The 22,241-nt window shown below is 46.3% G+C and overlaps 1 protein-coding gene across 1 annotated transcript in view; it reads right to left on the bottom strand.

Annotated features, from left to right (window-relative positions):
* Nucleotides 1-22,241, bottom strand: part of EFCAB6 (EF-hand calcium binding domain 6) — a 264,360-nt gene that overhangs the window by 85,906 nt on the left and 156,213 nt on the right. Inside the window, exons 16-19 of the mRNA XM_064368188.1 lie at nucleotides 18,786-18,900; nucleotides 15,910-16,046; nucleotides 11,557-11,789; nucleotides 1,021-1,117 (exon numbers count right to left, since the gene is read on the bottom strand). Coding sequence (XP_064224258.1) covers nucleotides 1,021-1,117; nucleotides 11,557-11,789; nucleotides 15,910-16,046; nucleotides 18,786-18,900 — 582 coding nt within the window. The remainder of the gene's footprint in view (nucleotides 1-1,020; nucleotides 1,118-11,556; nucleotides 11,790-15,909; nucleotides 16,047-18,785; nucleotides 18,901-22,241) is intronic.

Here is a 22,241-nt window from a genome sequence, read left to right on the forward strand (position 1 = left end):
AGCACAGACAGTTCACTCTATGGAGTCCACAGAGCAGACAGTCCTCTCCATAAAGTCCACAGCACAGACAGTCCACTCTATGGAGTCCACAGCACAGACATTTCTCTTTATGGTGTCCACAAAACAGAAAATCCTCTCTATTATAGAGTCCACAGAGCAGACAGTCCACTCTATGGAGTCCACAGCACAGACAGTCCAGTCTGTGTAGGACAGAAGGCTGTGTAGAGGCAGTCCCAGAAGTCAGCAGGACTTCAAAGACAAAACTTCATATTGAGCACAGGCTAAGAAAGAGAAACACAGAAAGAAAATGACCAAATGAAACAAAATAATATAAAATATTTCCATAATGCACTTTAAAAAATACTCTTTAGAGGGAAGCTATTGCATTCTTGTTGCATTATAAAGTGGTGAACTCACAGCCTAGATTTCAGGACAAACTCAGTTTTGCACATGCAGTTCTATTATCCTGTAGGTCTGGCTGTCATTGACCCTGTTGGATTAGATAGCCCCATCTCAATACCATAATCAGAGTTTATATGATTGCACGTGGCGGGTATCTACCTTATACATGTGCTTCTATGATTTTGGCAAGACAGGAAGAAACAGCTCTTTAAAATCCATGTTTATTTTGTGTAAAATTAAGTATGACAGCATCTTATATTTTTCATGTTTTAGGTTGGTGCAAAAGTGATCATAGTTTTTCCATTAAAGTTATGGCAAAAACCACGATTACTTTTGCACTGACCTAATACTTTTTTAATTCATATCAAGCCTGAAATAATGCCAGGAACTTCTGTCCATGTAACTCTAACAATTACTTACCTTTCTAAACACCACTTGACCTTGAATGTGAGAATTTAGTTTGAGAAAGTCTTTTAAGAATAGCAGGAGTCCCCATGTTGGGTATACTGAGTTGTTTCCCCATCTTAGCAGCTGGATCTGAACAGCTTGATCATCCCAGTGATATTGAAACATTGAAATAGATTTTCTTTCCTTTTAAGGAAATAATCATTTTCTTACCTTAGATAAGTCTGACCATCTGTTTTTTGCTTTGGTAACAAGATACTGATGAGCCTGTTCACAAGCTAGTTCTGAATCCGCGACCTTCTGTTTTGGTCTTAAAAGAAAAAAATAGTAAATAACTGTGTTTAAATTTAATGGGCTCATTAATCTCCCGAAGGGTTTTCCTATCCCCCTGTTTGTTTCAAGGATACCATTAAAGTATGTTATTTCACATCTGGTTTAACTTAATTCTTAAAATACAGTCTTATTTCTCCAGCTGCATGTTAGGGAAGTCTCCTTAAATTTTGTAAGTCCTTGTTTATTTTCAGATAAACGATATTGAACTTTTTTTTTTCAGCACACAAAACAAACAGGGCTCATTTGTTCTCAGAAGGGGGAAACACAATATAACATTAAGTGTCTTGGGAGGTAAACAGCTAAAAACTTTTTATTTCTGAATTTGCAAGTTGGGGAGATAATGGAGACTATAGGAAACAGTTGGGAAACAGTGGGGGAGCTTCTTGGTCTCAGCTCATTTTCCAAGGTGAGGCTTGTCGGATTTAAAGATATAGCTGGGTGCATTGGCTCACACCTGTAATCCCAGCACTTTGGGAGGCCAAGGCGGGTGGATGACTTGAGGTTAGGAGTTCAAGACCAACCTGGCCAGCATGGTGAAATCTCATCTCTACTAAAAATACAAAAATTAGCCAGGTGTAGTGGTGCGCACCTGTAATCCCAGCTACTCAGGAGGCTGAGGCTGGAGCATCGCTCAAACTTGGGAGGTGGAAGTTGCAGTCAGCCGTGATCATACCACTGCACTGCAGCCTGGGTGACAGAGTGAGACTCCATCTCAAAAATAAAAATAAATAAAAATGATCAAAATTCTGTCATATTTACTCACAGGATGGACACTTAATAAAAGACCCTGTGCTAATTTTTGTATTTTTAGTACAGAGGCTGAAGCAGGAGAATCGCTTAAACCCGGGAGGTGGAGATTGCAGTGAGACCGTGCCATTGCACTCTAGCCTGGGTAACAGGCGTGATTCTGTCTCAAAAAAAAGACCCTGTTCTCACAGGTCCCTGACTAGGCCACAGTAAAGCACAATAAAGGCTGAGGCTGGAGGGGCTGGGATGCCCTGGATCTTTCCACACACTAGAACAAATCAGGAGTGGAGGAAAATGTGTAAAGTCCATGTGCACACCCACTGCCGTCATTGTGATTTTCCTTCTCCACCTGACTCTCCCTGCTCTTGACCGTGATGTCTCTCCCCACTCTCTTCTGACAGATCATCTCTTCCGAGGTCCCCAACTACAGCCTTGATGCTGCTTGCCCATAAGTCTGTGCCACTGGTACCACAACCTCACCTGCTTCTCTGTGCCATCTTTCTCCAACTGCCTACCGGACTCTACAGAATCATGGAATGTCAAGGGTGGAGAGGGATCCAAAGCTCAACCAGCCAATCCCTGATTACTACTTTACCATGAAAGGTTTTGGACAATTGATGGAATTACGTTGCAGTTTTACAATTTTTGCTTAAAAGGACTGGAAGTCCTAATGATGTCTATTTCTCTGCCTTCACCTTTAGACTCCTCCTAAATCCCACCTGCACTAGAAGACTTATCTGAACCTCCCAAAAGTGCTGTCACAGAGCCCCTGAGGAGCATGTGCTATCTCAGCAAAGTCAATGCATCTCAACTGATCTCACTATCTAAACACATATCCAAAGAGCCCTCTGCCCCCTGCTTTCCACATTCTGGTTGCTTTTCTAGGCTATAAGGCTTGATTATTTCTTTGCTATCCATGCGCAAATCAATAAGTCCTACTGATTTTCCATCCATTTTCCCCCTTTCTCATTTTACATACTTGTCCTTCTCAAGAGATCAGGTTTTCCAGTGGTTACTTACTTCCTGTCTTACTGCCCAGCTTGTTAAACTTGACAATCAGTCAGATTCAGCGTTCCTTCCTATCAGCCAGTTCGTCAGTCACAGATACATAGGAACAGTCACTATGTGCTGCTCTAGGCCCTGCAGACACAATGACTAGCGATGTGGACAGTCTGCATTCTCAAGGAGCTTACACTGTGATGGGAAAACTTAGAACAAACACACAAGAAAAATAAGTGATTCAGATAATTTCAGATACTACATATGACCAAGAAGGATGGGGCAGGGAAGACTTTGTCAGGAAGACCAGGGAGCCACTCTTGACAGCTGTGTGAAGACTCAGGAACACACTCCAGACAGCACGAGGGCCTTGGGAGGGGCTTCCGGTCCCAGTTAAGAAGGAGTAGGCACACTTCACCCTTTCTCTCCTTCTTATGACAACCCAAAGTCCTACACGGAATATAAAAAGCAACTAAGGACACTAAAAGGTAAATAACGGAAGGCTAATGGAGGGAGAAATCCAGACTTAAAGAATGATGAAGTTATGAGTTTCATGGGGCTTTCCTCCTATGTTCCCAGCTCAGACAAGAGCAATCCTAATTCTGGAACTCTGTGGCAGATATGAACAGAAAAAGGTCCAAAAGAAAGGCTGACTTTCTGAACAAAGAGCTAGGATGGAGGGCCTCTTCAGGACAAAGAGTGGCGAGAATTCCCTTTTTTGTTTCTCATTACTCTCCCAGCCCAATTCTGAGACTGCACTTTTGCAGTGGCCAAAACGTTAAAATTTTCTCTAACCAGAGGAAATGGGAAAAGGGAGCCCTGTGATTCAAGGAGTGTTAGGAAATCCATGTTAATTTTTTTTTCTCTCTCTCTTTTCTTCTCTCACTAGGACCCTGAACGTGGCCCTCATCATGAGACACACATAGCAGCACAGAGAGGCTAAAACCTAAGATTTTCCATCCAGAAGACCCAGAAAAGTAGCCCTTGGGGGCTACAGAGTGTGAGGGAAATCATAGAGAAGAGAGAGCTAGAAGGGACATCTGTGCAGGAAGTTCCAGGTTCACCTCTGATGTGTGCAGGTGCGGAACTCACCAGCTTTGAGAACATGATTACTGTGTAGTTAAGACTGACTTCTGGGTGGTGCACGCATGGGCTTCCCTGAAGAGCCCTGCAATGACTTTGAAAACAAAACTGATATTAAAACCACAGAAGGCACGTTAGGACTTGCAGTCTAAAACTAACTAGGCTGATTGCCTGCTAAAATCATGATAGAACATCAACACACTACAGAGGATTTTAACAGAGCCAGAGTGTCATAATCAAACACATAAAATATCTAGGATACAGTCCAAAGTGATATAAAAAAACAGAAAAATCTCAATAATGCTCAAGGTAAAAGACAACAGACACCAACCCCAAGATTAACTAGATGTTGAAATTGTCAGATTGTAAAGCAGCTGTTACATTCATGGAATAAGAGCAAACATACTTGAAAGAAAGAAGAAGGAAAAAGGAAATAACTAAAATACAATAACCGAAACAAGACGTTCACTGGATTGGCTCAGTGGCAGAATGGAATGACAGAGAAGTCAGCAAACTTGAAAACACACTAATAGAAACCTCTCAAACTGAACAAAAGAGAAAATAAAATAACGTGAGTCTCAGAGATACAAAACCCGCAATACAAAGCCTGTGATACAAAACCAAAAGGTCTAAGCTTCATGTCATTGAGGTACCAAAAGGAGAAGAAAAAGATGGTTACAGAAAAAGAATTTTGAAAATGCCATAAATTTGGTGTAAAACATAAATTTACAGATTCAGAAGCTCAGTAAATCCAAAAAGGGATAAGTAAAAACAAAACAAACAAACAAAAAACACAAAAACCCAATGATCAAACAAATCAAATAATAAATTATACTCAATTATCTGAGAAACAAAAGATTAAAAAAAAAATCTCGAAAGTAGACTGAATGGTCTGGTGCGAGGGCTCAAGCCTGTAATCCAAGCACTTTGGGAGGTTGAGGAGGGAGGACTGCTTGAACTCAGAAGTTCGACACCAGCATGGGCAACATGGTGAGACCCTGTCTCTAGAAAAAATACAAAGTTTAGGCATGATGGTGCTTGCCTGTGATTGCAGCTACTTGGGAGGCTGAGGTGGATCACTTGGACATGGGAGATCAAGGTTGCAGTGAGCTGTGATCGCACTGCTGTTCTCCAGCCTGAGTGACAGAGTGAGAGACCTTGTTTCCAAAAAAGAAGGAAGGAAGGAAGGAAGGAAGGAAGAGGGAGGAGGGGAGGGAGGGAAGGAAGGAGAAAGAGAAAGAAAGAAGGAAAGGAGGGAAGGAAGAAAGGAAGAAAGAAGCCTGGAAAAACGGTATATGCATATAACATACGAGTAAACTGAATATTGCATACTTCTTGCCACAGACTATGGAGGCCAGAAGACCATGGAACAACATTTTTAAAGTGCTGGAACAAAAGAACTGTCAACCCCAAACTGTATATCCAGCAAAAATATCTTTTGAGAATAAAGAATAAAGGTATTATAAATAAAAGAAAATGAACTTTGTCTCCAACAGACCCACTCTAAAAGACATCCTGTAGGAAGTTCTTCAGGGGAAGAATGATAGAGAGAGAAACAGAACTTCAGAAAGAGAGGAGTAACAATAGAAATGGTAAATTCCTAGGAAATTATAATACATAATGTTTTTTCCTCATAGTTTCAAATATATGAAGCATAAATTGATAGCACTAGGAAAGAAATAGACAAATCCAAAACTATTGCTGGAGACTTCAACACTCCTCTCTTAGTAATTGATAGAATTAGGAGACAGAAAATAAGCAAGAATATAGAAGACCTGAACAACACTAATAACCAACTTGATCTGACATTTATAGAATACTCCATCCAACAGCACCAGAATACACATTCTTTTCAAATATACACAGAATATTTACCGAGACAAACCATATCCAGGACCATAAAACAAACCTCAACTAATTAAAAAGAGTATCACAGAAGATGTGTTCTCTGACCACAACAAAATTAAACTTGAATCAATAACAGAACAAGATTTAAACACTATGCAATTTTTTTTTGAGACAGAGTCTCACTCTGTCACCCAGAGTGGAGTGCAATGGCACGGTCTCAGCTCACTGCAACCTCCACCTCCCAGGCTCAAGCGATTTTCCTGCCTCAGCCTCCTCAGTAGCTGGAATTACAGGCACCCGCCACCAGGCCCAGCTAATTTTTTTTTTTTTTTTTTTTTTTAGGAGAGACAGGGTTTTGCCATGCTGGCCAGGCTGGTCTCAAACTCCTGATTTCAAGTGATATGCCTACCTCAGCCTCTGAAACTGCTGGGATTACAGGCGTGAGAAACCACATCCAACCTGAACACTATGCAAATATTTTGAAATTAAACAACACACTTCTAAATAATCCATGGATCCAAGAGGAAGTCTTAAGGGAAATTAGAAAATAATTTGAAATGAAATGAATAAAAATAAAAACTACAACATATTCAGATTTGTGAAATGTAGCTAAATCAGTGCCTACAGGGAAACACATTACATTAATGGCTTATATTAGAGAAAAAAGGGCTCAAATAAAAACTGAGTTTCCAATTTAAGAAAGTATAAAAGAGAAACTAAATCTAAAACAAGCAGAAAGAAGGAAATAATAAAGACCCAAAATCAATGAAATTATAAACAGAAAAATAGAGAAAAATCAATAAAACAAAAGCTAGTTCTTTTAAAACATCTATGAATGTGATAAGCCTTAGCTGGGCTGATAAAGAAGAAAGGAGAGAAGATACCAACTATGAAAATCATAAATGAAATTAGGAATCTCACTAAACACTTCACAGATACTTAAAAAAAATAATAAAAGAACACTATGAACCATTTTCATTCCATGAATTTGACAACTTTAATGACCAACATCTTGAAAGATGTAAATTACCAAAACTCACTCGAGATGAAATAGAAACTCTGAATAATCCAGTAACTATTAAATTAACTGGATTTATAGTTACAAACCTTCCAACAAAGGATATTCCAGGACTTGATGATTTCACTGGTTAATTCAATCAAATATCTAAGAAGAATAACAATTCTATACAATCCAGAAAACAGAACAGAAAGGAATATTCTCTGTTTTATGAGGCTAGCAGTGCCATATCAAAATCAGGATTGGTATTCACGACTTTTATTCTTAGATGTCTTCCAAAATAAATTACTTATTTTCTTCATAAAATAAAGATCATTCTGGCCAGGTGCAGTGGCTCACAACTGTAATCCCAGCACTTTGGGAGGCCAAGGCAGGTGGACCACCTGAAGTCAGGAGTTCAAGACCAGCCTGGCCAATGTGGTGAAACCTTGTCTATACTAAAAATATAAAAAATTAGCTGGGTGTGGTGGCATGCACCTGTAGTTCCAGCTACTTGAGAGGCTGAGGCAGGAGAATCACTTGAAGCTGGGAGGCAGAGGTTGTAGTGAGCCGAGATGGCGCCTTTGCACTCCAGCCTGGGTGACAAGAGCGAAACTCAGTCTCAAAAAAAAAAAAAAAAAAAAACTCACTCTATTTTGCAATTATCATCTGGATCCATTAAACCTTCTTATATATCTATGACACATTGACACAGTATGCAGTCTTAGTGATGTTGATTTTAATCTTACTATAACCTCAGTAATATACTATATTATCCTAAATAATATTTCATCATTACTCTTCAGTTGTTGCCAACTATGCTTTAAGAAAAGAAAGAGAGAGACAACAACAAAACAAAAATGACAGAATCACCTAGCAGGATGAGATCACGTTGAAATGAACCAGCCCTGGGACATCAGCCTTCAGTATTCCTGCTGCAGTGGCCAAAGCCCTACAGAATTTCTCAGGAACGTATAAAAGAAGACAGTGATACCATGCTTGTAGTGCTGTGTCAGATTTCACCAAAAACAGCTGGAAATTCAGAGTTCCTTCTTTATGCCCAAACAGCTAAGGAAACAAAGTTCGAGATAGGAAGAGATTTCACAATTATGAGATGACTCAGAGAGAAATGCGGAGACAGAACAGCACTCTAGATTCCAACAATGATGGTAACATTGATCGTATCAGCCAAAGCGCTTGATGACTGAATGATACATTTCTAAGTATAAAAAAGGAAATGTGGTATTTTCATTCAGTTAGTCATCCAACAGGAAGAATCTGATGCAGCATTTGGTGATGGACTATCTAATTTTGCTAAAAGGACACAATGAGATTATTCTTTCATCTTTTAAGATGTTTGCACATCAAAAATGTACTCCATGCATGTGAATAAATGGTCAAGGCAAGTGTGTTTTAAACAAGGATTGGAAGGGAATCGAAGATGTAGGAACAAAAAGGAATAAGTCACCAGACGTGGTGGCTCACACCTGTATTCCTAGTACGTTGGGAGGCACGTTGGGAGGTGGGCAGATCACGAGGTCAGGAGTTTAAGACCAGCCTGACCAACATAGTGAAACCCCATCTCTACTAAAAATACAAAAATTAGCTTGGCATGGTGGTGTGCACCTGTAATCCCAGCTACTCAGCAGGCTGAGGCAGGAGAATCGCTTGAACCCAGGAGGCAGAGGTTGCAGTGAGCTGAGATTGCGCCATTGCACTCCAGCCTGGGTGACAGAGAGAGACTCTGTCTCAAAAAAAAAAAAAAAAAAAGGAATAAGAATAAGTTATTAGACCAATCATTCATTCTACTTGGTATTTATATTTCTTAAAATGCAAATATTTTGCAGTTAGGAAGCAAACAAGATAGTGTCCTCTTTTCAGCAAAGTTATGAACTTTCAATGTTTTCAAAAGTATTGTGTTTTTCTGATGCAGGTAGAAAGTGAAGGCCCAGAGAACAGAGGGCTCCAACCAAGAGAGCAGGAAGGCTTCCAGAAAGGGGCGGTATCCAGGTTTGCTTGGTGGTGGAGGTGGAACAGGGCAGGCTATCCAGGCATAGGAGGCGGCCCCTCCCAACAGGCTCCCTGGGCTCAAATCCCTACCCCACTGCTCATTATCTGCGTTCTTATAGCCACGTCACTAACTGTTCTCTGAGCCCCCACTCCTAGGGCTTCATCTGTGAAGCCATCTAGGAATGCCTCCTTTCAGGGCTGCTGGGATATTAAAGGACATGTCTTCAGGAAACATAGCACAGGGCCTAGCCAGGGTGGACTTAGCTTTCTAAAGCAATGTCTTGGTTTGGGTCTCAGAGCTGTCTCTCCACCAGACTCTAGGGACCAAGCCAGGTCCCACTGGGCTGCAGCTTGTCCTCCTTTGTGTCCACCCTCCACTCCAGGGCACTGAAGGATCTTTCTAAAGCACAGTGTGACTCCCTCACCCCATAGCATACAGCCTTCCTTGCCTACCGATGGAAGATGATGCCCTTCACAGCCTGCCCGCCTGCCCTCTTGGCCTCCTCCTCCACCAGGCCTACTGTGCAGGCTGCTCCCACACATGCATCCTCTCCCCATTTCCCCAATGTGCTCAACACTCCTGCTGCCTCTGTGATTTTTTTTTTTTTTTTTTTTTTTTTAGACAGAGTGTCACTCTTTGCCAGGCTGGAGTACAGCGGCATGATCTTGGCTCACTGCAAACTCCATGTCCCACATTCAAGCGATTCTCCTGCCTCAACCTCCCAAATTGCTGGAACCACAGGCACATGCCATCACGCCCAGCTACTTTTTGAATTTTTAGTAGAGATGGGTTTCAACATGTTGGCCAGGATGGTCTCAAACTCCTGACCTTGTAATCTACCTCAGTTTCCCAAAGTGCTGGAATTACAGGTATGAACCACCACGCCCAGCTGCCTCTGTGATTTTGCAAATGCCCTTCCCTGGTCTGGAATGACCTTTCCTCCAGCCTGCATCTGGCAACCTCTTACTCAAACTTCAAAATCCAGCTCAAATGTCCCTACTTTTCCGGAGCAACTCACGGGTGCCTCCCTCTGTTCCTGTGGCACTTCGGTCATCTTCTATTTCTAAGTAGCTCTTTATTTTTGTACCTGTCTTGTATTTGACCCTGAGCCCTTCAAAAGGAGCATCTGGGTCTTATTCACTATTGTACTATCTAGTCCTGGGACAATGTCTAGCACGTAGTAGATCCTCAGAAAATCTCTGATGAATGAGTGTATAAATATAATTAATAAGGTGAGTCATCTGAACGGAAAACTGCACTGTGTGGTTTAAATTTTCCATGTTCATTCTGCAGAGAATGGAAAATGAACTTTCTCCAGAGAACTTTCTGGGGAAGGATTTTGTTTGTTTGTTTTTATGTTAGGCAATCAAGTCTCATAATAAAGCTCCTGAGAACCTGAACCGTTGGAAGCAGGTGTCCAACTTAACGTGTTAGATAATCATCTTGCTTAGGAAGAGACTATCATCATTTTCTTTCTTTCTTATTTTTTATTTTTTTAGTGTAGGCAAAATAAAACCTATGAATTTGGGGGAGAAATTAGCATACAAGATCAGAAGGCCTTCTGCAGTCTAGCCAAGTGTCACAACAGTCTGGCCCAGTGGCCTTGGCTTCCAGAGGCTCCACTTTCAGGGAGCTGCCCTTGCCTAGGTAGCAGCGATACCTGTCTGGAACCCCTGGGGGCCTTGAGTGCCTCAAGGGCAAAACAGCACAGTGAGTGTCACTATGATGCTGTATCATCACGTCAGAAGACACACCTTGGTACTAGCATAGCACACAGCACTTTGGAATTACTCATGTGACAATAATTGATCAAGGAGAAGCTGACTAGCTACCTCACTCATGTGTGCTGGCTCTCAGCAGATCTCAGCAGGGAGTGATGGGGACGGGCCATCCCCTGGTGCCACTGTTGAATGGGGTTGGATAGTAGCCCCACTGTGTCTTCAAGGAGCGTACATTCTCCCTGGGAGAAGGCCAAGGAGGCAGCACTGAGTTGGAGCTCAGCTGGACACTGAGATTGCCCTGGCTGGGAAAGGCCATGTGGGCTGGGGAGAGGTCTGGGGGGAAGCACTGCTTGGGGAGCGGCTGGAGGAGCTTCTTGCATCTCCTGAGGCAGTTGGCACAGATAACTTCTCAGTGCCTGTCAATTACCACAAGATGGTCTGCGTTCCCCAAATTCATACCCTTCACCTAGATTAACATCTGGAGGTGAGGAGGAGATAGGAGACATCAGTTCCTGAAGAAGGTTACTGTGTTCACTTGACAAAGATTTATCTGCACTGAGTTTGTGCACAGCCCTCTGCCTGCCCTGCAGAGGAAGGGCCCAGCCTTGGACAGAGGACAGGCTGTGCTCATAGGTCTCCCAAGCTTAAATTTTAAAAGGCTGAGCAAAAAGCATATATTTTTGACCTCAGGTTAATACATAGAAAAATAAGTGTATGTATGTATGTGTATATATATTTTTCATATACATATGAATATATATGTAAGTATATGCATATGCCAAAAGACTGAAATACCCAGCAAAATACCACAGGTGGTAAGACCAGGGCTGTATTTTCTGATTGTTCTACACTGAATGCATATTTCTTGTATGACTTTTTTGGAATCAAGAAAAAGAAAAACACAATCGCTCCATTCTTTGTATCCCTTTGCGGATGCGATGGAAACGCTGGACTTCACGGCGGCACCGGCCGGCAGATAGAAAAGACACTGAACCGCGCTGCCTTCTTACCTAATGAGTCTTTGAGGGGCTTCGTCTGTTCTCAATGGTCTCTTCTCACACAGATTTCGAAATTCCCGAAAATTTAAAGTGACACTAAGTCTCAAGCCAAGGAAGCCGAGAAAGCGCTCAAACTCTTGGTCTTTGAGATTGAGCAGCAGGTGCAGAAGCAATCTGTGAAGGTCATGCATGTTGATGATGCCATCCCTGTCAGTGTCGATTTTAAAGAAGGCAGAGTAGGGATCCTAAAAACAAAACACCCACATGTCAAAGCACTTCCCTGTAAGCCCTGGATGGCAACACATGCACACCCCCAGGTGTACAGCCTCATCTCCACGCAAGGAGGGGAAGCTTCGCTGGGCCCCGACTATTGCTTTGAGAGACTCAGCTCTTCCAGGAATGTCCTCACCATGCTTTGCTTTTCCCAAGAAATTACAAAGCTCTCCAGCTACCCAGAAGATATCAACAATCCTCTTTGAATGCAAAGAGTTCAGGGAAAGGAACAAACACTGCTTTTCTTTCCCTTCCACACTCTCCATTTGTGGAGCTTATACTTCTAGTACAGGAAGGAAGGGAAGGACAAAGTGCTGGCAGTTTCTGGCGCATATGGACATCCTGCTCACAATTTTTTATGCCACTTTCATAATGTTTGGCCACTTCTGTCTACAGGCAAACAAATACTGCACTGAATCTCACACCAGGGAGCCACCCAAAGCCCAGGCCTCCATTTCAATGACTGTGATAGAGATCAGTTGTGTCTAGGAGCCACAAGCCTGCCATATCTGAAGGACTTCTGCTCAGCCCATTGCGGTGCTTGGAGGGCACAGGGATTCCTATTTTGCAGATGAGGAAACAGAGGCTCAGGGTTCCCAGGGAACCTGTGACTAGAGACCCTGCTGTGTGACAGAGCGTGTACTCTGGAGGCAGGTGGCTTAGTTGCAAATCCTAGCTCTGCCACTTACAAGCAATGCGACCATGGGTGAGACAGTTAACCTTGTGGTGCTTCTGTTTTCTCATCTGTAAAATGGGGCTATGACAGTTCTTGTGTGGGAAGCAGAAAAGGTCTTTTTTAAAATTTCCTTTCTTGTTAAAGAGTAAGTGTGCTAATAACTTTGTTAAGCCCCACCCTGTGTAGCTGTTGGACATTTCATGCTCACAGGCACATAGTACACTCTATGTCCTTGTACCTTTTTTTTTTTTTTTTTTTTGAGACAGAGTCTTACTCTTTTGCCAGGCACCAGGCTGGAGTGCAGTGGCATGATCTCGGCTCACTGCAACCTCTGCCTCCTGGCTTCAAGCAATTCTCCTGCCTCAGCCTCCCGAGTAGCTGGGACTACAGGTGCATGCCACCAGACTCAGCTAATTTTTTGTATTTTTTAGTAGAGATGGGGTTTCACTATGTTGGTCAGGATGGTCTCGATCTCTTGACCTCACAATCCACCCACCTCGGCCTCCCAAAGTGCTGGGCTTACAGGCATGAGCCACCGCCCTCAGCCATGTCTTTGTACTTTAACCAAGATATCTGTGCTGGACATGCTCACAGGCATGTCCCAGCTCTCCATTGCTTTTACCTGTTTAGAAAAGTTTTAAGTTATTAGCCATCAGGTTTTAGGTTAGATTGTGAGGTCTGGCTCCAGCCAGTGAAAATCAGACACAGCAGTAAGGACGCCCCAAATGTGTAAGAAATAAATTTGTCTGTTTTTCTTTGTTCACTGTACTCTCTTGGCTAGTGAGGGTACCCTTCCTGCAGTCCAGGAAGTAAAAATTGCGTTGCTGAAAGATCTTTTGTCTCAGTGATAATTTTTCTTTGCAGCACCGAGCATCTGTTTCCAACACCCTGCTTCCTTGGGTTGTTTGTGAGGAGTGAATTTGCTAGTGATGCAAAGTGCTTAGAATGAGCCTGGCTTTCTTGGCACTGTAAAATGCTGTTTGTTGCAATTGCCTAAGATCATACAGCAAATGCAAGAACTGCCCGGGCCAATGCCTGTTTCCCACATACACCTGCTTCCTGCATCTCAGGGCTGAAAAGTTGCTGATGTGGCCCCAACCCACCTCGCTCCATCAGCACCTGTTACAGGCTCCTCCCACAGAGGTTACCTAGGATATCAGGCAAAACCTGCTACGACCCAAGTGTCTCATGAAAGTGTGTGGGGATGTTGTGGAAAGCTCTGTCTGTATTCACTCATGTATGCATTCACCAAAAATGATTCAGCACCTAATATGTGCAAACACTATGCTAAATACTGTGGAAATTAATTGAAAAGATGCCGCCCCTGCCTCTGGGAGACAACAGGGAGGCTGATGTCTAACTCTGCCCGAGAGGGCCTCTGGGGGTGCAGGCCCATCTGTTCCTTGACGATTCCCTGTACACTGCCAGCCCCAAGTCCTCACACCCACAGCCTCACATCTCCAGTGGTTTGGGGGCATTTTCTCTGGGATGTCAAAGTGAACATGGCCCCAATCAAACTCCTGACCTCCAATCCCTGTCCCCACCTTGCTCCTCCCAAGTCTTCCCATCTCAGTATGTAGAACTCATTCCTTCCAGTTGCTCAGACACAAACCTGGGAGCTGCTCTGAGCCCTTACTTCCTCTCATACCCCACACCCAGTCTGCCTACACATCCCTCTGGCTGTCCCTTCAGATTGGGCTAGAACTAGATCCCTTCTCCGAGGCTCACTGCCTCAGCCCCCACCCAAGGCAGCTGGAGTCCTGCAGGAACCTCATGATGGCTCCCAGGTGCTACTGTTAGCTCCATGGCCTCTGCTCTGCACAGTCCCCACTGGGAGAGGCGAGGAGTGTGCGAGGGAGAGAGGAGAGAATCTGAGAGAGGGGACAGGGAGGGGCCTGTGTTGCAATGGGCAAAGTGGCGAGGCAGCTGCCAGGCCTCTGCAGCTGGGATGTCCATATGGGCACTGCCAACCAGCATAGAGGGGCAACTGCTCCTGGAGCCTCTGCCTCCCTTCTGCCCTCTCTCTCTGCAGTGGCCGCTGTCTCCCACCCAGCCGGGCTTTCCTTTGGAGGATCAGGCACTTCTCACCTAAACGATACCTGCCTCCTCCACGCTGGAGCTCACAGGCCAGTTGTCCCCAGAGTGCTCCTCTTGGCCAGCCATTAGCCTGGATTTGATCATTAGGACCTACCCTTCTCTATGTATGTGATCATATTTTTTCAAACCAAAAATTAGGATGCACACTCTGAAAACTGGACTGAATGTTCAAAGCCTGAGCCCTGCTGGAAAGTCTGAGCTGGGCTGCCAACATAAATGCACGGATGTTGACATGGGAGCCTGGTGACCAAAATGAATCTCCAGGGGTGATCAGTCCAGGGAAGATGCTTCAGAGCACAGGAAATGGGGTGCTGCCCCCCCACAGCCCCCAAAGCTACTCTGATACCCAGTCTCTCGCCTGTCCCCTCCCTTCTGGACTTCACCCATCTCCATTCTGCCTCTGGATGTGTTCTCCCCACCCCCCGGAGTGAGGACGCAGTCTAACTCCTTGGTCTCCTTGGCCCTGTCTCTGGAGGTTCGGCTTATTGAATTGATGTCCCTAACTTTATTTACCCTCTTTTACTTCTCATCACAAAAAGAGCTCAGATCATCCTGTACCAGCCTCTATGTTTGAAAGGCAGCTGTCTACTTCTGTTTTGTATGTTACAATTTGCAGTGCCAAGCACGCCTTCGCCGTGGCAAGCCACATGCTTTTCCCTAGAGCCCATCCCTTGTCTGTCCCGGCCTGGTTCAGGCTGCTTCGTCTCCGGCTTACTCCCTCCTTTTCTGGCCAGTCCATGCTTAGGCTGTACGATTCAGCGCAGGGGCCGCCTCCTCCAGGAAGTTCTCCTTAAAGGGATCTTTTCCCTGTGCCTCATATGTTGCTCCAGTTCCTTCAACAATGGCCAATTACCATGGATATGGCTTGTCTGTGTACCATCTGTGTCTGGGATTAGACTGAGCTCCCTGGGGTGGGACTGGTCGCTTTCATCCCCAGCATGTAGCACAGATTCTACCACATAGTAAGTGTATAACACTTGTTTGGTGAGTGAATGAATGAGGGAATGCATGAACGGATTCCAAAGTCACTGTACCATGGATTGTCATGCTGCTTCCCCACCAACCTCTGCCCCTTGTGAAAAGGGTTTCCTTACCCTTCTGCCAGCAAAGCATTCACAGGGAGGCCCTCAGGGAGAGAGGAACCCCCCATCCTCCCCACACACCTGTCTCTGACCAATGCTGGGTCTGTGGAGGGAAATGCTCTGTGTCCCTTGGGCTGATCAGGACATGAGCTGCATCAGGACTCACACCCACTTGGGCTGCGTGGTTGGGAGCGGGGGAGGCCTAGAGAGGCCAAGCGGCAGACAGTCATAGTTTACCCGGAATGACTCCTTCAGCCTCCTGGGGAAAAGCTTCAGGCATTCTTCTGCAGTGATAAAGTGGTTGTTCACGTAACTTTTTGAAGGAGTTGGAGGCTGCAGCGGCGGAGTGGCTTCTGGCCCTCTCATTGGAGGATCTATAATAATTACATAGATCAGGGTTTCCATAAGTGCCTGCCGGCTTTGTTTCTACATTAACACTTTATCTCTGCCTGTCCCAAACCCTGTTAAAACCCCATACAGTGCCCTCCTGTGAGCTGCACACAGCACTGACTTTCTTACTATCTAGTTTCTTTTCCTTCAATTACTCAGACACTTTCTTCCTCTTCCAGGAGGGACTGTGCTCCAGACTACAGGGCCTCCTTTTACCCTCACAGACTGCACTTGGCACCCTGGCAAGGGGCCAGGCGGTGGGGTGGGGGTGTTATCTGCCAGGCAGGAAGGAACCGGAGGGAGGCCACGTGCAGCCTCTGCTGTGAGGTGGGTGAGGCAGAAACCAGGCTCAAGAGGGACAGAGGATGCCCACAAGCTTGGGGCGCCCTGTCCCCCACCCATCTGCCCACCACACCGTGGGGAGGGCGCAGGTGCAACAGGTGCAGAGAACCACATCTGGAACCAAGTCCCAGGACTTACTGGTCCTGTGTCTCGTGTTCATCTCCCAACTCCTAGAGGAGGAGAATGAGAATTCCTGCCTCTTTTTTTGGTTTCCTGGAATCATGTCCTGAAGACAAGAATATATAATTCATTCAATATTCATTAGTTCAGTGGCTATTTCTTGACCATGCATTTGTTAAGTAACATGCTGAGGCCTTCATCTGTTTCTTGGTCCTTCCAGCAATGCTCGGGAGAAGGTCCTCGTGTTGGTTTACACACAAGACAACTGTGGGGCGGTAAGGCTTGGGGGCCGCTGGCTCTCCTGGGAGGTGGAGCCCATGGAGAGCACAGTTGAATCCAGGCCATCTGATACCAGAACACAGCTGGTTCCCTACTGCCTGTGCCCTCTCCCTCCCCTAAAATTAAGGAAGAAAGTGTAACCTTTCCTTAAAAACTCCACGTCGGGTGCCGGGCACGGTGGCTCACGCCTGGAATCCCAGCACTTTGGGAGGCCAAGGTGGGCAGATCATGAGGTCAAGAGATCACGACCATCCTGACCAATATGGTAAAACCCCGTCTCTACTAAAAATACAAAAATTAGCTGGGTGTGCTGGCATGCGCCTGTAGTCCCAGATACTCGGGAGGCTGAGGCAGGAGAATTGCTTGAACCCAGGAGGCGGAGGTTGCAGTGAGCCAAGATTGCACCACTGCACTCCAGCCTGGCAACAGAGTAACACTCCATCTCAAAAAAAAAAAAAAAAAAAAAACCTCCATATCTACTCCATTTCCATTAGGCTGGGGTCATCTGAGTGTGCCCTCGTATCAGTGCCAGGCTACACACCAGGAACTTGGTTCCTGACATGGTTCTCTGCACCTGTTGCACCTACGCCCTCTCCACAGTGTGGTGGGCAGATAGATGGGGGACAGGCGCCCTGAGCTCATGGGCATCCTCTGCCCCTCTTGAGCCTGGCTTCTGCCTCACCCACCTCACAGCAGAGGCTGCACGTGGCCTCCCTCCGGTTCCTTCCTGCCTGGCAGATAACACCCCACCCCACTGCCTGGCCCCTCTGCCACATCCTCCTGACTCCTAGCAGGGGCCACAGAGGGCCTTGCTCCCCACCTTGCTAGAATCTTCACGTGTGAGAAAGCAGCTTAGAGGGACAGGGAGGAGACAGGCAGAAAGAGGAGGAGCAAGAAGTGAGGGGAGAACATGGCTGGGCAGCCAGGAAGCCGGGAGCAGGTCATGGATACTAAGTCCAGTTCCGGCTGTAACGGCTTTGCCAGCACTGGAACCTCAGGTAAGTGACCTACACGTCCTGGGACCCAATTTCCCACCTGAAAAATGAACGCACCTGGCATGTGGGATGTACTCCCTAAAATATAGGTAAGTTCCTTCTTCTTATTTTCCTTTAAAGATGTCAAAACACATACCCAGGGACAATGCTGAAATTCTAAAATGCTCTGGCTTCTTGTGATGCCTTTTTTTCCAGGGGTGTGGGACCTCGCTGTTTAAGGGTGGCAAATGACAGTCTGGCAAGGCTAGGGGGACCTTGGCAAGGATCCAGCCTGAGTCTCTCGGAAACTCACCACCTCAGTCAGTCACCTCCAGACCCAAGGCCGGGAGAACGGAAGATGCTCTGGGCTGCTGCAGTCTGCCCGGCCAGCCCGCAGGGGATTTGCAGCAAAGGAGAAAAGTATTCCATTGAGATATCTGTGTGATTCCTGCAGCTTCTCTACAGGGCTTGGTTGTCCACCTAAATGTCTTTAGCTTGTGAGAAAGCACCACTACTGAGTGGAGAGGAGGCCCCAGCACACAGCACAAAGATGGGTTTCCTAACACCTGGTGGAGGGGGCAGGGGCTTGGGGCATGGCTGGGTGGCCTTTCTGAATCTCTGTGTCCTTCTCTGTCCACAGGGAGGAATAATATCTGTCTTGCCTGTGCGTGGTATTGTTAACTACAGATAACCAGCAACTACATTAGGGGAAAATCTTAAGGGCCATGAGGTATGATTGAAGAAACAGGCTTTGGAGCACAAACTTTCTGAACAAATTTGCGCCCTGAGTTTGTAGAAGACTCTTTCAGGCAAAGTTCTGCACTCACAATTCTGAACATGCTTAGATATAATTAAACAAAAACGTTTGTTTGCAGCCCCGGAAGACACCTTGTTTCAACATCTCAGCTTAGGCTACTTCAACCCGAGTGGCCCGGTGGCACTGCTACCGGAAACTTGCAGTGCCACCCAGGACGCATCCCATGGGGTGAGCACTTGGCCATTAGCTACCTTCAAATCCTGCCGCAAAATCAAGATAGCTCATCCCTTCCTTCTCAAAGCCTATTTTAGTGGCCAGCAGGGCGTACTGATGATCATCCATGGGCATCCCAGTGTCTTCCAGTACCTGACGAGTGAGAGAGGGGAGGGTGGAGAGGCGTTAGGTGGTCCCGCGTGCCACTCCTCACTGAGCGCCTCCTGCTCCTGCGCTCCTGCTGCTCCTGCGCTCGCTCACAGCAGGGCCCATGATTGTTACTTGTCTGCCCCCACCCACAGGCTGCCAGAGGGTGGGGCCTAAGTCTTCTGTGTCCCTGGGCCTTGCCCAAGGCTTGTGTTTGTTGTGTGAGAGAACAAAGGGACAAGTGGCACAGTCAGCATGGTGCTCAGGCCCACAGGTGCCACGGCAGACTTTTCCAAGCTGTGCCATCCAAGATACCCAAAGCCACACTTGTCGCTGCCATGCTTTAGAGTCTCATACATTAGGTTTATGTTCACATACATTCAAGAAAATGATGGGCAGATCACAAGGTCAAGAGATCGAGACCACCCAGGCCAACATGGTGAAACCCCATCTCTACTAAAAATACAGAAATTAGCTGGGCATCATGGCATGCGTCTGTAGTCCCAGCTACTCGGGAGGCTAAGGTGGAAGAATCGCTTGAACCTGGGAGGCAGAGGTTGCGGGAAGCCAAGATTGTACCACTGCACTCCAGCCTGGAGACAGAGTGAGATTCTGTCTCAAAAAAAAAAAAAGAAAGAAAAAGAAAAGGAAAGAAAGCAAGCAAGGAAGTTGAAGGAAGGAAAACTGAAGTCTTCAATCGAGTTTCATTATGGTCCCAGTTGACATGGAAAGCTACTGTGTTTTGTTTTTTTTTTGAGACGGAGTTTCGCTCTTGTTACCCAGGCTGAAGTGCAATGGCATGATCTCGGCTCACCGTAACCTCCGCCTCCTGGGTTCAGGCAATTCTCCTGCCTCAGCCTCCTGAGTAGCTGGGATTACAGACACGCGCCACCATGCCCAGCTAATTTTTTGTATTTTTAGTAGAGACAGGGTTTCACCATGTTGACCAGGATGGTCTCGATCTCTTGACCTCGTGATCCACCCGCCTTGGCCTCCCAAAGTGCTGGGATTACAGGGCTACTGTGTTTTTTAATGTGGGGAGCATCCAAGAATGCTCTTTTTTCTTCTCCATACGCTAGTCCACTTGCTGAAAGTTATTCTGGATTCCTTCCCTCCAAAACGCATGGCCTACTGTTTCAATTTTGGGTATGTTGGGGGCAGAGGGAACACCTGAAAAAACACTCTTCCTTGCCCTGCAAATACTGAAGTGGAATTGTCTCCATGATGTCTCCCTAAGTATGACAGAAAAGATGATGCCCTTTGGCCAACAACCCAGACACAGCCACCTGCGTGGATGTGAGCCACCCAGAAAAGGAATGCTGGGGGGACAGAGGCAGACCAAAGGCACCACCTCTGCTGATCTCAGAGTATTCACAGCCCCAGTGAGAAAACATGGGTTTTCCTCCAGAAAAGAACAATCACAGTTCTAAATGCATCTATGGGCCAAGGGGCCAAAGACATCCAGGATGACCAACCCCACCCAGAACAGGGGATGGAAGGCTTTCTAGGAGAACTGGGTTTGCCGATGGCTTGTGAAGAAAGTGTGTTGGCGGGATGAGGAATGCACAGGTGATTGTCAGCAAAGTCAACAAATGTCAGGTGATCTTGATGCCACCAGAAGCCAGAGTAAGTTCCAGGTGGTGGTGCAGGGTAGAGGCGCTTGCTGCATTCAGTGGAAGAGGTGGCTGGGGAGGGAACAGAAGGACCAGGAAAGGCAGTGCTGTAGGGTCACCCTCATCACAGTCATGGCACAGGACCACTTGGTCCCCATGTGTGCCAGGCACTGCGTGGGGCTCTTTACAGGCTCCATGTGCATCTCATTTAATCCTCAGCAGAAGCCTTGAGAAAGGCACTCTTTCTAACCTCATTGTAATGCTGTGGAAACGGAGCCTTGGGAAGTTTGGGTCACTTTTCTCAGACACATGAGTAGGAAGCAGTAGACCTGGGGTTCGCATCCAGTTCTTTTCTTCTTTTTTCTTCTTTGTCTTCCTCCTCCTCCTCTTCTTCCTCTTCTTTTTTTTTTTTTTTTGACAGTCTCGCTCTGTCACCCAGGCTGGAGTGCATGGTGCTACCTAGGCTCACTGCAACCTCTGCCTCCCAGGTTCAAGTGATTCTCCTGCCTCAGCCTCCTGAGTAGCTGGGATTACAGGTGTGTGCCACCATGCCTCTGGCTAATTTTTGTATTTTTAGTGGAGACAGGGTTTCACCATGTTGGCCAGGCTGGTCTCAAACGCCTGACCTCAGGTGATCTGCCCGCCTTGGCCTCCCAAAGTGCTGGGATTACAGGCATGAGCCACTGTGCCCAGCCTCAAACACAGTTCTTCTTATCAACCACTGTGATGAGATCTACTGTAGGAATAAGGTCACAGGAGCCTGGACAAAGAACAGGGGAGATGAAAATGGACAGGGAATGGCTCAGTGGGAGAGGGGCACAGCTCCGCCAGGGAGACCTGCTGTCCTCCATGTATCCAAAGAGGCCACACAGGCAAAGGCCAGTCTTAGCCTTGGTGGAGCCTGAAAGGACAGGAGGCCTCTAAGGAGCTGCCCTGAGCCCACCTCCTACTTGCCTCCCTATCTCCCCAGGGTGGCTGTCAGGAGACAGTTTCTCTGGCCTCCAGGTTTTGATAGGGTGAGGTGCTTTCTGCCCCCGCCCCTCACACTACAGCTGCGGAAGGGAAACCTCTTGGCTGCAGTCTGGACGCAGCTTTCGGCAACAGGGCACACCACACCTTGTGGCGCAGTCATCAGTTTCTTTTGTTTCGGTGTCATCCTTTTTGGTATTCGGGAAGAGGACCAGGGAGCTGACCCTTGTGGCTCATTCTCCCTTTCGCTGTCTATGTAAATAACAAACAGTCTGATTATGAAAGTGGCATGCTATGTCTTCGCTGGTCCCATCAGTCAGGCCTGGCCTTGGCTTGCTGCATGTGGAGGTTGACAGTAATCAGGCCACGATGTGGCTGGTGCAGGGCTAGAAGCTGAGAGAAAAGGGAAGGGATGCAGGTGTTACAGTGCTGCCCAGGGGAACCATGGTGGGTGGCAGCACAGGAGTCCCAGGCTCTCCCTAGGGCCTGGCTGTGGACTTGGGCAGGAAGCACGTGACTGGGAATGGTGATGGTTCTGCGCCATCTGCACATACTCTCCGGCCCAGCTCTGCAGCGGAGCCTGTCCCAGCACAGAATGGCAGTGGTGTTCAGGTAGAAAGCTGTGGCCCCCGCAGAAGCACCCACAGCAGCGGTCGGCCTCCAATTGGTTGCTTGCTTTGAAAAAAAAAAAAAAAAAAAACTTTAAATTTTGAAAACAATTACACATGAATTATTCATGGAAAATTCTTCTTGCTCAGTTCTTTC

Source organism: Aotus nancymaae, unplaced genomic scaffold, assembly GCF_030222135.1.
Source record: "Aotus nancymaae isolate 86718 unplaced genomic scaffold, 86718_ANA_hifiasm-v0.15.2.pri h1tg000076l, whole genome shotgun sequence".
In the NCBI taxonomy this organism is placed as follows: domain Eukaryota; kingdom Metazoa; phylum Chordata; class Mammalia; order Primates; family Aotidae; genus Aotus; species Aotus nancymaae.